The sequence below is a fragment of the Choloepus didactylus genome, chromosome 27 (genome assembly GCF_015220235.1).
Source record: "Choloepus didactylus isolate mChoDid1 chromosome 27, mChoDid1.pri, whole genome shotgun sequence".
In the NCBI taxonomy this organism is placed as follows: domain Eukaryota; kingdom Metazoa; phylum Chordata; class Mammalia; order Pilosa; family Megalonychidae; genus Choloepus; species Choloepus didactylus.
In genome coordinates, this window is record NC_051333.1 from 17,027,279 (window position 1) to 17,042,286 (window position 15,008).

Below are 15,008 nucleotides of genomic sequence, written 5' to 3' on the forward strand. Positions count from 1 at the left end.
AGATGGCGTCCGCGAGTCACCTATACCCCTCAAGTCAGTAGTCCTCAACTTTGTCCTTGTGGTGTGTGGGGAAATGATTTTTGTGGGGTTCAGTTGGTGAACTCAGTTTCGGTTTGTTGTTGGAGCTGTCCGCCCTGAACGTAGTGCATGTGTCTGGATGGTCAGGGAGGCAGGGCCGCTTTAATATTCAAACCTCCCAGGTGTTCCCGGAGATTCAAGGCTGTTGTAAGAGTCTAAGCCTTCATTTCAGTTTTGCCCCAGATTTTCTCTGTCACTGACCCACAAACCACCTGTACAGACGTAGTGTCCCTGGGTTTTCTGAGCGGGCACCCCTTCTCAGCTGTGATCTTCCAGGACCTCTGCTGAGGGAAGGCTGTGCTACGTCACTAGTGCACATCATCCCTCAAGGGAAGCTCTGGGCTGCCGGGCTGTGCAGGGGCGCTCTCTGCCTGATGCAAAGATTAGCCTATAATTCTTGACTGGTGTAAGTTCTGAATGAAAGGCAGGTAGTAGAGCTGGGCCCCACTCCTTTCCTCTCAGAGAAGACAGATGTCTTAGGGGGAGGTCATTAGCATTTCAATGGTCTCTCTCTGCTTGTGCCACGCACTGCCTGGGTCACAGAACTGGGAACTGAAAATGGCTGAGGCTTTCTCCACTGAGTTGAAAAAGGAACTGAGCTAGTCCGAGGCTACCCTCCAGGTCTCCAAGGTCAGTTGTCACCCAAAGCCTCTGTCTACTTGTTGGGGATTTGTACCTCGTAGTGAGCAGTTCACACTCGCTAATTAAAACCCCAGTTGGAGCTCAGCTGAGCTATATTTGCTTGCTGGGAGAGAGCTTCTCTCTGGCACCACAGAGAGCTTGGGCTGTGGGGGAGGGGTCTCCCGATTTGGATCTGCAATTCTTACTTACAGGTTTTATGCTGTGATCTCAGGCAATCCTCCCAATTCAGGTTAGTGAATGATGAGTGGATGGTCACGTTTGTCCCCCTGCAGTTATTCCGGATTATTTACTAGTTGTTTCTGCTTTTTTTTCAGTTGTTCCAGGGGGACTACTTAGCTTCCACTCCTCTTTATGCTGCCATCTTGGATCCTCTTCCCAACCCATTTTTTTTTTAAGACAGTTTTGTTCACACACCATACATTCTGTCCTAAGTAAACAATCATTGCTTCCCTGTATAGTCACATATTTATGTATTCAGCACCATCGCCACTATCTATATAAGGACATCTCCATTTCTTCCATAAAGGAGGAGGAAGAGTCAAAGAAGGTAGAGAGACAAAAGAAAAAGAAAAAAGAAAGAGAGAGAGAGAGAGAAAAAAAAAGTGACAGCTAGAAAGCAACAAAAGGAAAGACAGCATTAAACTAAAATAAAGAGTCAGAAAACATCACCAATGCCAGGAGTTCCATACCCTTCCCCTATTCCCCCCCACCATATGCATTTAGCTTTGGTCTATTGCCTTTGTTACATTAAAGGAAGCATAATACAATGTTTCTGTTAATTATAGTCTCTAGTTTGAATTGAGTGTATTTCCCCCCCAATCACACCCTATTTTGAACATCTTGCCATGTTGACATTCATTTGTTCTACCTCATGTAAAAACATATTTGTACGTTTTATTACAATCATTGAGCATCCTAGGTTTCCCTGAGTTATACAGTCCCAGTCTTTATCCTTCCTCTTTCCTTCTGGTGTCCCACATGGCCCTAAACTTCCTCTTTTCAACCATGCTCACAGTCATCTTTATTCAGTGTACTAACATTGTTGTGCTACTACGTCCCAAAATTGTTTTCGAAACCTCTCACTCCTGTCTTTTCCCTTCTGTCTGCAGTGCTTCCTTTAGTGTTTCCTGTAAAGCAGGTATCTTGTTCACAAACTCCATCATTGTCTATTTGTCAGTGAATATTTTAAGCTCTCCCTCATATTTGAAGGACAGTTTTGCCAGATATAGGATTTTTGGTTGATGGTTTTTCTCTTTCAGTATCATAAATTCATCACCCTACTTCCTTCTTGCCTCCATGGTTTCTATTGAGAAATCTGCACATAGTCTTATCAAGCTTCCTTTGTATGTGATGGATCACTTTTCTCTTGCTGCTTTCAGGATTCTCTCTTTATCTTTGACATTTGATAATCTGACTATTAAGTGTCTTGGCATAGGCCTATACAAATCTATTCTGATTGAGGTATGCTGCACTTCTTGGATCTGTAATTTTATGTCTTTCATAAGAGATGGGAAATTTTCATTGATTATTTCCTCTATTATTGCTTCTGCCCCTTTTCCCTTCTTCTTCTGGGACACCAATGACATGTACATTCCTGCATTTCATTTTGTCCTTAAGTTCCCAGAGATATTGCTCATATTTTTCCATTCTTTTCTCTATCTGTTCTTTTGTGTGTTGGCTTTCAGGTGCCTTGCTCTCCAGTTCCTGAGTGTTTTCTTCTGCCTCTTGAGATCTGCTGTTGTACGTTTCCATTGTGTCTTTCATCTGTTGTGTTGTGCCTTTCATTTCCATGGATTCTGCCAGCTGTTTTTTCGAACTTTCAATTTTTACCTTATGTACACCGTGTTTTCATTGTATGCTTCATCTCTTTTGCCATATCTTCCCTAAACTTTTTGAATTGATTTAGTATTAGTTGTTTAAATTCCTGTATCTCAGTTGAAGTCTAAGTTTATTCCTTTGACTGGGCCATAACTTTGGTTTTCTTAGTGTAGGTTGTAGTTTTCTGTTGTCTAGGCATCTGGTTTCCTTGGTTATACCAATCAGGTTTTCCCAGACAAAAACAGGCTCAGGTCTTAGAAGAAGGCAATAGTATCACATCTCTCTGAGGGTGTGTCTTAGAAGATTGGTGCACCCTGTGAGGCCTCAAGTCACTGTGCTTTTCTGCCCAGCAGGTGCAGCCTGTCAGCCTGTTGCTCCTGACTGTGTAAGGAGGTGGGACCTGTGGCTTTTTTCCCTCAGTCTCTGGGGTGTGGTTCTGAATGGAGGGTGGGTAGTAGAGCTAGGCCCCACCTCTTTCCTGTTAGGGAAGATACCCCTCCCCCAGGAGGAGGTCATTAGCATTTGAATAGACTCTGCCTGTGCTATCTCCACCCTTGTCTGGGTCAGAGCGCTGGGAACTGAAAATGGCTGAGGCTTTCTCCACTGAGCCAAAAAAGGGACAGAAAGCCCCCTTCAGGGCCAGTCCACGGCCGCCCTCCAGCTGTCCAAGGTTAGTCATCACCATAAGCCTCTGGCTGCTTGTATTGAGCAGTCCATATTTGTTAATTAAAACCCCAGCTGGAGCTCAGCTGAGCTATATTCACTTGCTGGGAGAGTGCTGCTGTCTAGCACAGTGAGGCTTTGTAATTCAGGCCATGGGGGGAGGGGGCTTCCAGCTTGGATCCACACTTTTTACTTACAGATTTTATGTTGTGATCTTGGGCATTCCTCACAGTTCAGGTTGTTGTATGATAAGTGGACAGTCATGTTTGTCCCCCTGCAGTTATTCCAGATTATTTACTTGTTGTTTCTGGTTGTTTATTAGTTGTTCCAGGGGGACAAATTAGCTTCCACTCCTCTCTATGCCGCCATCTTATTCTGTCTCCCATAATGGTATTTTTAACATTGTAAAAATAATGCCACTGAATTGTATACTCAAAAATGGTTAAAGTGACTAGTTTTATGTCACATATATAATATATATAAATGTTGCCACAATATTAAAAAAAAAAAAGAATACATTGTTGGTATCTCAAGAAGTGTCCACCCCATGTGACCACTTCTAGTCCCCACCTCCGACTCCCACCCCGGGCCCCTAGCTGACCACTAACCTGAGTTTTAGGGTAATATTGTGGCTTATCAGTAATCTATTTTTAAAATTTACATAAATGCAAATTGTAGCTATCTTCTGCATCTTGCTTATTAACTAAACTGCTAAATGGGTTAACTGAAACCCCCATACTAAAGGCCTTGCAGAAGGAAAGGTGTGCCCATGCAGACATAAAACTTATTTACTTCAGTTACTACTGTGAGGTTCCCAGGTGTGATAAATCACCAGGAGGATTCACAGGACTCAGCAGATAGTCCATTAATGGCCATGGAAGAATACAAAGCAAAATCAGAAAGGGAAATGGTGCATGGGGCTAAGCTTCCAAGATTCCTCTTCCAGTGGAGTCCACACACTAAGTGTTTAATTACCCCAGAACTAGTTGTGAGAATATGTGTGAAATGTTGCCAACCACGGAAAGCTCATCAAAAACTTAGTGCCTAGGGTCTACATTGGGGGCTAGTCATACAGGCAGCCTCTGCCTGGCTTGTATGAGGAATCCAGACTCCCAAAGGGAAAGCTCCTGTTTAGCATAAACCATATTGTTTGCATAAAGAGTTTAGGCATAGTGAGCCACTCTTATTAGGGTGATGAGAACACTGGTCATTCATGTGCAAAAAAGAACGTTAATTAAACTTCACAATTTACACAAAAATGAATTCAAAATGTATCACAGACCTAAATGTAAAATATCAAACTATAAAACCTTTTGAAGAAAGGCTTAAATACCTGGAGTTAAACAAAGAATTCTTAGACATGACATCAAAATTAATACATAAAAAAACAAATTGCCCCATTAGACTTCATAAAATGTATGCTCTTCAAAAGACACTGTTAAGAGAAAAGACAAAGCACAGGAGGGGAGAAAATATTTCAAGTCATTTATCAGAAAAAGGGCTTACATCTAGACTATATAGAGAGCTTTAAAAACTCAACAATAAGAAAATAATAATTTAAAAGTGGGCAAAGGACTTAAATGGACATAAAGTGAAAATATAGACACCAGCAAAAAATATTTGTAATACATATTAATATATGAGACAAAGCATGAATTTCCATCATGTATAAAGAGCTCATACATATCAATGAAAAAAACTCCACATTTTTAGAATGTAAATGTATTATTAAAACAAGCAAAGTATGCAGTAAAGAGTTTATGGAGATAGTGATAAACATTTGAAAAGATGTTCAACTTTACTCCTAATGAAATAAAGCCAACAGTATAGTCAAAACTGCAGAAGTTCGCTTGTAGGTTTCTATGGGGTAGCTTGCAGCAAACCAACCTTCTGGCAGGGAAGTAGAAGAAATATAAAATAAAAGTGGAACTTTTTTACTTTGGTTATGTGTTTGTTTTGTTTTGTTCTGTTTTGTTTTTGTCATATAGAAAGGCTTTAAAGAGATTTTGAAACAACCAGGACAATAATAGTCAAGATTTTAGGTTGTTGGGAACTACAAACATTCTGCAATCATTTTTCCTGGAGAATTTAACAATTCTTGGCAGAAGACAAAAGAGAGGGAATCCAGAATGTTGGGTCTTTTTTGCAGTTTTGCAGGCTTAAGGAGACAAAATGAAGGACTTCATGGGCCAAGATCTGTGTGAGAAAGGAGGGTCAGAGAACTGACTCTGACATATGGCTGGTTATTGCCTGAAGACATTTACCCACTTCTGAAACTGAGTGAGTCAGGATGCTAGGAAGCTTAGCTGAAAGTTTCCAAAAGGCAGAGCAGAGTTTTTGGCAGTCTTACTGGGCTAAGGAGACAAAGATTTGAGTTCGACCCTGATAGATGAAGGGACCTGCTGAACACAACAGATTCTTATACCCTAAAGTGCTATCCCCTTGGAGCAAAGGCAAACCAGAAACAAAAAGAACCTCAACAAAAATTTAATGAAGTCTTGACTTAGCTCAGTCACTATATGAATTAAGGTGATCAGCCCCTAAACTATCTGCCAGCAGAAGAAAAAGTGAATCCTTTCTAGAGAAAGATCTGCAGTCTCTACTATTTTTTAGTACACATACACATGTTGTTCTGGTTTGCTAATGCTGCCATTTTGCAAAACATCAGAAATGGGTTGGTTTTTATAAAGCCCCTTTTATAAAGGGGGTTTATTTGGTTACAAAGTTACAGTCTTAAGTCTATAAAGTGTCCAAGGTAAGGCATCAACAATAGGGTACCTTCACTGGAAAAAGGCCATTGGCATCTGGAAAACCTGTTAGCTGGGAAGACACGTGGCTGGCATCTGCTGATCCTGGGTTGTGTTCCAGCTCCTCGCTCAGCTCCTGTGCATTCTTCAAATTGTTGCCCTTGGGGATGTTTTGTCGTCTCTTAGCTTCTCGGGAGCAAACACTGGGCTAGCATCCCAAAAGTGTCAGCAAAAGTCTGCTTTCAGCAGCCAACTGCAAAATGTCTCTCTGAGCTGCTCTGAGTTCCTTCTGTTTGTGAACTCTTTTATAGATCTCCAGTGATTAAAGCAAGACCCACGCTGAATGGGTGGGGTCCATAGCTCCATGGAAATAATTCAATTAAATATTTCACTCACAGCTGACTGAGTCACATCTCCATGGGAACATCAAAGGCTTCCAACCTAATCAACACTATTATGTCTGACCCCACAAGATTACATTAAAGAACATGGCATTTTGGGGGGACGTAATACATCCAACCTGGCACACATGTGTACAGTACTCATACAAAATGTCTAGAATTTAATAAGCTACTAACCTTGCTGATAAAGCAATATATAACAGAAAGCCAAGAGAAAAAACAAATCATAGAAACAGACCAAAAAGTGATCCCAATATTAAAGTAGACAAGGACTTCTTTAAAAAAAGATGAAAAGATGGAGAATTACCCCCAAAGAACTAGAATCTATAAAGCAGAATCAAATTAATGTTCTAAAACCCCAAAATATATACTGACATTAAGGACTTAAGGGGTTTAACGGAAGAATATAGAACAGATCATCGGAGACCTGGAAGAGGGAGCAACAGAAAATACACAAATTGAAGCACAGAGAGAAAAGAAACAGTATTACAGAAAAGAGAGTAAAACACATATGAGATATAGTAAAAATATCTAATGTATGTATAATTGGAGTCCTAAGAGGAAAGAAGAGACAGCAAGGGGAAGAAGCCATGTTTGAAGAGATAATGGCAGAGAATTTCCCACTGAAACCCAGAGAAAAACACACAACCTAGAATTCTATAGCCAGCAAAAATCTCTTTCATACAAAGGAGAAAAAAGACATTTCAGACAGTGAGAATCTACTGCCAATACAACTGCACTAAAAGAAATACTAAATAGAGTTCTTCAAGAGGAAAAAGTTCCCAGATGGAGCAAAAACAAATTCAGGAGGGAATCAAAAGCAACAGAAAGAGTAAATATATAAATAAATAAGAATGAATTTTGACTTTACAAATATAATAATGCCCTCTCAGATTTTAAATGTATTTAGAATTAAAATATGTGGCACCAATAAAGCAAAACAAGAATGGAGTAAATGGAGTTAAAGTAGTCTACAGTCTTAGCTTTATTGTGAAAGTAGTAAAAGCAATAATTTGTTACATTTGAAAATCACAGAAGAATATTGTAATCTCCAGGGTAACCACTAAGAGATTTTTTTAAAGAACATATGACAAATTAAGAGAGGAAAAAAGGAAATCAGTTAATGTAATATACTACATTAACAAATCAAAGGGGAAAAACAACTTGATCATATTGATTGATGAAACAAAGCATTTGACAAAATCCAGCATCCTTTCTTAATAAAAACACTTAGAAAGATAGGAAAAGAGGGAAATTTCATCAACATGATAAAGGGCATATATGAAAAACCCTCAGCTAACATAGTATTCAATGGTGAAAGGCTGAAAGCTTTTCCTCTAAGATCTGGAACAAGATAAGGATGCCCACTGTCACTACTCTTATTCAACATGTGCTAGAAGTTCTAGCTAGAGCAATTAGTCAAGAAAAAGAAATAAAAGGCAACCAACTTAGAAAGGAAGAACTAAAATTTTTAATGTTTGCAGATGACATGATCCTATATTTAGAAAGTCTTCCCCCCAAAAAAACTATGACAAAACTACTAGAGCTAATAAACAAGTTCAGCAAAGTGGTGGGATACAAGATCAACATGCAAAAATCAGTAGTGTTTCTAAGCAATCTGAGGAGATAATCAAGAAAAAATTCCATTCACAATAGCAACTAAAAGAATCAAATATCTAGTAATAAATTTAACCAAATATGTAAAGGACCAATAGAAAACTATAAAAGATTGTTAAAAGAAATCAAAGACCTAAATAAATGGAAAGACATTTCATGTTCATGGGTTGGATGATTAAATATCATTTAGATGTCAATTCTACCCAATTGATTTACAGATTCAGTGCAATCCCATTCAAAATTCTGATGGCTTACTTTGAAGAAATAGGAAAGACAACTGCTAAATTTATTTGGAAAGGATGGAACCCCAAATAGCCAAAACATCTTGAAAAGGAAGAATGAAATTGGATATATCTGACTTCAAAGCATATTACAAAGCTACAGGGGTCAGAAAAGCATAGTACTAGCATAAAGATAGACATATTGATCAATAGAACCGAGTTGAGAGTTCAGAAACAGATTGACAAGGCGGCCAAGTCCACTCAACTGGGACATAACAGTCTCTTTAACAAATGTTGCTTAGAGACCTGGATATCCATATCTAAGAGAATGAAAGAGAACCCCTATCTCATCCCTTATACAAAAATTAACTCAAAATGGATCAAAGACCTAATTGTAGGAGACAGGACCTAAAACTCCTAGAAGATGATATAGAGAAGAATCTTCAAGATCATGTGGTAGGTGATGGTTTTTTAGACTTGACACCCAAAGTATAAGCAATGAAAGAAAAAAAATAGATAAATGAGACCTCCTTAAAATTCAATACATGTGTGCATCAAAGGACTTTGTTAAAAAGGAGAAAAGGCAGCATACTCAATAGGAGAAAATATTTGGAAACCACATATCTGATACAGGTTTAATACCCAGAATATATAAAGAAATCCTACAACTCAAAAATAAAAAGGCTATATACAATATATACAGGTTATATACAACAATAGAAAGATTATAGTACAAACAAAGTAATTTATTCAGAAGTAAGAAGTAATGAAGTCCTAAAGCATGTGACAACATGGATGAACCTTGAGGACATTATGTTGAGTGAAATAATCCAGACTCAAAAGGATGAATATTTGTATGATCTTGCTGAATGGGAAGTTAAGGCTTAAAATGCACAGGTTCCTCCTTGGAGTGATGGAAATGTTTTGGTAATGGATGGCAGTGATGGTAGCACAACATTGTGAATGCAATTAACAGCACTGAAATACATATCTAAAAGTGATTAAAAGGGGAGATGTTAGATTGTGTATATGGTAATACAATAAAAATTTTTAAAAGAATACATGGAACTACACTACACAAACAGTGAACCCTAAGTTAAACCATGGATTTTAATTAATAGGACAACTACAAAAATGTGCTATCATCCATTGTAACAAATGTTTCATACCAATGCAAGGTATTGGTGTTGGGGTGGTGAAAGGGAATCCTGATTTTATGCATGACTATCCTGAAAACCTACAACTTTGTTAATAAAATAAAAATCAGTTAAGAAATATATAGAGATATAGATATCTAGAATCTAACTATTATCACTGTCACTGTTATCACCCTAGAGTAAGGACACCAGGCTCTCTTAGCTGGATTATTCCAATAGCCCCTTAACTAGTTTCCCAGCTTCCTTGTTCTACTCTCCACTCAATACCCAGAGTGATCTCTTTTTTTTTTTTTTTCAAAGTTTTTAGTTTTATTAATCCTCTGGTAAAATCTGCACAATCACGGATCAAGTCATTGAAGAGTCTTTTACTCCTTCTGTTATCCAATCTCCAGCTCACTTTTTGCCAGCACCAACATTGGCCTTTGCAGTCCCCCTGACTTTCTTCATTCTGTTCTTGCGTTCCTTTCGCTGTTTTCTGGAGGTCTTTTTCTTCTCATACAGACCATGTCTTGCAAGTCTGTGTTTGGGTTCATTTTTCTTTGCATAATCCAAGGAGTCATAAATCATGCCAAAGCCAGTTGTCTTGCCACCACCAAAATGGGTTCTGAATCCAAATACAAAGATGACATCTGGTGTAGTCTTGTACATTTTGGCTAGTTTTTCCCGAATTTCTGTCTTAGGTACTGTTGCCTTTCCAGGGTGAAGAATATCGATGACCATTTGTTTCCGCTGAAGTAGTCGGTTGGTCATGAATTTCCTGGTCCGGATGGTTACCGTGTCATTCATGATGGCCGATGATCCTCAAGCAGTCAGAGAGGAAAAGAGCCAGAGTGATCTCTTTTAAATGTAAGTCAGATCACATCACTCCTCTAATCAAAACTCACTATTGCCTCATATCCAAGAAGATACACATACATTATCACCATTTGAAGAAGAAATTAGGTCATTACTGCCATCACACTTGAGAGCAAGAGCAAAATTCTTACAATAGTCTCCAAGGCTTTCCATAATCTGTGCCCTTGTTAGGTCGTATGACTTCATCTACTACTCTCTACCTGTCACACTGGGCTACTTGCTGTTTCTTGCATATACCAGGATTCTACCCACCCATGGCCTTTATATTTGTTGTTTTCTCTGCTTGAAATGCTCTTTACTCAAATATCTTCACATCTCACTGTTCAAATATTTTCTTTTTAATAAGACCTTTCCTAACCATTTCTATCTGAAATTGCAACTTCTTGGCACTCACTATCCCATTTCCAAGGTTTATTTTTCTCTACAGATTGTACCTTTATCTGAAGTACTATATATTTTCATTTATACATCCATTGCCCATCTCCCCCAACTAGACTGTAAACTTACTAAGGACAGAAAATTTTGGCTGTTTTGTCCACTGTTGCTTACCTAGTACCTAGAACAGCACCTGGCATAGATAACAACTAAATGAATATTTGCTGAATGAAGAAATAAACTGCTTGACAGGAACAGGAAACAGGCACTTTCACAGATTTTTGGTGGGAATGGAAATTGGTTCATTCTATCTGAAGAGCAAATACATACACATATTCTCTGGTCCAGCACTCCCTCTTATAACAAATTGTTACAAAGATGTATGTGCACATCTGTGCAGATCTAAATATACAAAGATATTCATTCCAAACTGCATAATTCTGGAAACATCCCCAAAATTCACTAACATGTTACTGGTTAAATAAATCATGACACAGGTCCTATCATAAAATACTATACCACCACTAGAAAGAATAAGAAATATGTATTAATACAGAATTTCCTCTAAGAAATAATAGTGAGTAAAAAAACTGCTCAACAGTTGTTAGTATTGTGAAAAATAAAGGTGAGAAGATATATATACAGATATGTTGGTATAATCAAGAAATAATTTACATAAAAACTGGAAATAGTAGATGCATGTGAAGAAGAGAATTAGAGGGACTTCTTTTTCATCAAAATGTTCAAATTTTAAAAACCAATTTGATGATTCATATTAAAAACATAAAATTTAAAAACAAAATGACAAAAGGAGAGCTAAGAGAAAAGTAGCAAGGATTTTTCAAGCTAGCAACCTCAAGAAATAAACGAAGGCTGCTGAAAGATGATGGCAGGAAGTAAATGACACTGGGAAATGCAGATGTAAAATATAACCCTGAAGCTTTTAATAATGTAAAGACAAAATATTGAATATAATGAAAAGAAGCCTCAGTGTGAAATAATAAAGAGTTTTGAAAGACTGCAGACCTAAGAAGGATTGATTGCATATGTAGGCTATGAATTAGAAGGGGGAATGTGTTTCTCAGGATCTGAGTAAATAAAGGGAGGCCTCTGATAAAGGAAGAAAGATGACTAAAAGACTCACATCAACTGAAACTTAAAAAGAGTAGGGCCTATAAGAAAACCATGAAAAACATTTCAGTGGTGTCAACTGCCTCCGTGTCCCAGTCATATATCTCTGGTTCTAACTCAGACAGAACCTCCTTTTCATTTCTTATATCTACCACCCATGGACTCTCTTCTTATTCCAACTTGAAAATTTCATCTGGTTTGGTGATGCAATTGCCTAATTGTGGGAAAATGCCAAAAAACCTGTATTTTTATTCAAGCACCATCTCAAAACCAAACTGAGCCGGGACCTTTAAAGAACAAAGTAAATAACCTTTCACCTTAAAAGTTAAGCATACACGATCATGTAGCAAAAGCCCTGAGAATATCTGAAACCTATATCTCAAAGCTGAATCCATAAAGGTTCCAGAAATTTCAGAAATGAACAGCACTTTATTTTCAAAATTTGAACTGTATAGAGAAGCTTTCTTTTCCTATTGTGGCTGTGTTGCTCTAGTTCTCCAGCACAGCTTCCTCTGAACGTCTTTTCATTGTGGTTGGTGTTTCTTGTTGAACTAAACACTCACTTGTCTCAACCTTACGAACCAATGTCTCGCAAAGAACAGAGGAGAGCAAATGCCTGGAGGGAGGGTCTTGAATAGAACACAGATACCCACTCCCCAGTGATAAAATATACCCTGTTTTAAAAATCATGCTAATTTGCATTGTATTCCAAAATAAATGTGTTTATATTTATTTATTGTATCAATTACAAATGTTTTTACGCCCCCCCCCCCTTAAAATTGATGCTCCATTAACATCCACCCTTATTATCACCACTTGATGAGGCCAGTTACAGTTACCCATACAGTGACCATATTCAGGTGATTACACATACACACAGATCCATACACAATCTTGTTCCCACTACACATACCCGCACATACATACTCATTACCCTCATCACGCACATACACACCAATCTTACACGCATTCAGCTTCTCATTCACTCAACTACTCCCCCCCACAACCCAGTCACACACGTAGTCTCACCACGGTCTCACATCACTCGTATTCTCTCACATACACGCCTGGGCTCCCGGATTCCTCTCCTAACACTTCCTAGGCTAGTTTAATCCTAGACGCTCAACTCCCACCTTCGGGTTCGCTCTTCTGGCTCCACGCTCCGCGGCAGCCTTCATCAGTAGCGTCTACGCGAACCCAGGGCTAAGCGCAATTCCGAGAAGCCTCCCCGACACAAGTCAGCTTGGTCACAAACGCCCCGCCCCAGCCTCAGCGCCTAGGAGACTCTGCGTACCCTGACCCCGCCCTTCCCGCCACCGGAGAGGTCCTAGACTACATTTCCCAGGAGACCCAGTGGGTTGCAGGTGTGTGACTGCCGCTCAACCGAGCCTCACTCCGGGGCTGGGTTGAGACTCTCAGAAGGCTCGGATGCGCAGGTCAGCTCGAGCAAGCAATGTTGGCTTGGTCAAAGCTCCGCGCCGCAGGCAGTCGGAATGACAGGCCAAAATTTTGGCAGGCCGTCGCTTTCTGGACTACATCTCCCAGAGGCCTCTAGGGATCCCTCCCGCGGGAACTCGACCTTCTCCTGGGGACTGTGCGAGATTTTCGGCTTCGTGTGGCTAGCGGCCTCGGGGCTTTGTTGGTTCTCAACTTGGCCTGTCTGATGCTAGCTGAGCCCGCTGAACTGTAGGAGGCTGAGGTGAGACTGCTGGGAGCTCGGGCTGGGGGCGGGTGGGTTGGGGGTGTGTCGGGGAGCGGACTGAAAAGGGGAGGTTGTGAGAGTGTGTATGTGACTGTGACTGTGTCCCTGCGGTGGGCGTGTGTCTGTGTGACCGTGACTGGCACTCTGAGGGGAGGGTCGGTTGTGCGGTTACGATTATGCGTGTATTATTTTGTGACTACGTGTGGGACTGTGTGTTCGTTGAGGGTGGGGGGCTTTGACTACGGTTGTGATTGTGATTGTGTTTAAGAGCCTGGTGTTTCCTTACTCCTTTTTCCTTTCCCAGTTTTGCTTTGCTTGGATAGAGGCTTCCAGAGAGGAGAGAATGGCAGTGGAATGTCCACAAGGCACCTCTAAGGTAGCGTGGCATTTCCCCTTGTTCCCTGAAATCCCCTGTTCTTTGTAGGACATGATTTGTTTTCCTTTTCTTGAAAATTCTTGCCCATCAGATGACCTAATCCCTGGAATTCCTTCCCTTGAGAAAATGTGATGGCTCCGAAGTGCCCCACTTCCTGTCCCCCACAACATCTGATTTTCACTTACTAATTTGTCAAATGATTTAATATTTTTCTTTATGCTGTCTTTTTATAATAGTGTTTCTTTCTGATTATAAAAGTAAAGCATGACTGTTTAAATTATTTCAAAAGTACAGATATCTCCAATGAAGAAAATTTAAATCCCCAATTAAAACCATTGTTAACTTTTTAATATTTTCTTCCCAGTTTTATGTGCTGTAAAATATTATTTTAAAATATTGCATTCATGTAGTATTTACCATTTTATATGCTACATTTTCAGTTAAAATTGTATTTAATTATTTTACCACATAAATAATATTTGAAACATTTGGAAGCATTTTAATATTTAAAATATTTTAAGATTTGGGAACATTTTTTATAGATGCAGTTTATTTGAAAACCTTTGCCATATTTTTTCCTTTCAAATTAGATACAGAAATGATATAAAACACCATTGTTCAGTTTAACAAATAATTTTGAGGATCAATGTGAGGAGTACCTAGGTCAAGAAACAGAATATAACCCTCACCAAAGAAACCCCCGATATACCCCTCCAAAATCATAAACAAATGTGCTCCTGTGATGATAGCCACTGATGATCATTTCTTTGCCTTTCATTAGAGCTTTAGTACCTGTGCATGAATCCCTAAACCATATAGGTTTAGTTTTTTGTCTGTTTTCTGTCTTTGTATGAGTAGAATCATTCTGTTGTCTTTTTTCATTGCTGTTTATTGCTAACAATACTATTCCATTGTATGGCTATGCCACAATTTATTTATCCATTCTATTCTTGATGGACATTTTACTTGCATCCTGTTTTGGATGCAAGTGAGCAATATGGCTATAAACATTTTGTACACATTCTCTGGTGCACATGTGCTTGCATTTCTTTAGTGTATATAGCTAGCAAATAAATTGCTGTTGGATAGAGTTTGTATATCTTCGGTTTTACTAGACAGTGCCAAACTGTTCTCTAAAGATGCTGTACAAGTTTTTCCTTGTGCCAGCAGTTTATCAAGGCTCTTTGCTCCACATCCATGCCAGCCCTTGACATCGTCATACTTT

General features: G+C 39.1%; 2 protein-coding genes across 4 annotated transcripts in view; one reads left to right on the forward strand and one right to left on the reverse strand.

Moving 5' to 3' along the window:
• Positions 1–15,008, forward strand: part of LOC119521664 (zinc finger protein 30 homolog) — a 203,595-nt gene that overhangs the window by 131,345 nt on the left and 57,242 nt on the right. For 2 of the 3 annotated variants that reach the window (XM_037820192.1, XM_037820193.1), the window contains exons 1-2: positions 13,073–13,404; positions 13,712–13,783. The exons of the other annotated variant lie outside the window; for it this stretch is intronic. In XM_037820192.1, the coding sequence (XP_037676120.1) occupies positions 13,751–13,783 (33 nt within the window). In that variant the 5' untranslated portion in view covers positions 13,073–13,404; positions 13,712–13,750. Of the gene's footprint in view, positions 1–13,072; positions 13,405–13,711; positions 13,784–15,008 lie in introns of those variants that run through there. 3 annotated transcript variants of the gene reach the window in all.
• Positions 9,625–10,145, reverse strand: LOC119521703 (40S ribosomal protein S24-like). Its single transcript, XM_037820286.1, has one exon. The coding sequence runs from the start codon at positions 10,128–10,130 to the stop codon at positions 9,738–9,740; it is 393 nt and encodes a 130-aa protein (XP_037676214.1). The 5' UTR covers positions 10,131–10,145; the 3' UTR covers positions 9,625–9,737.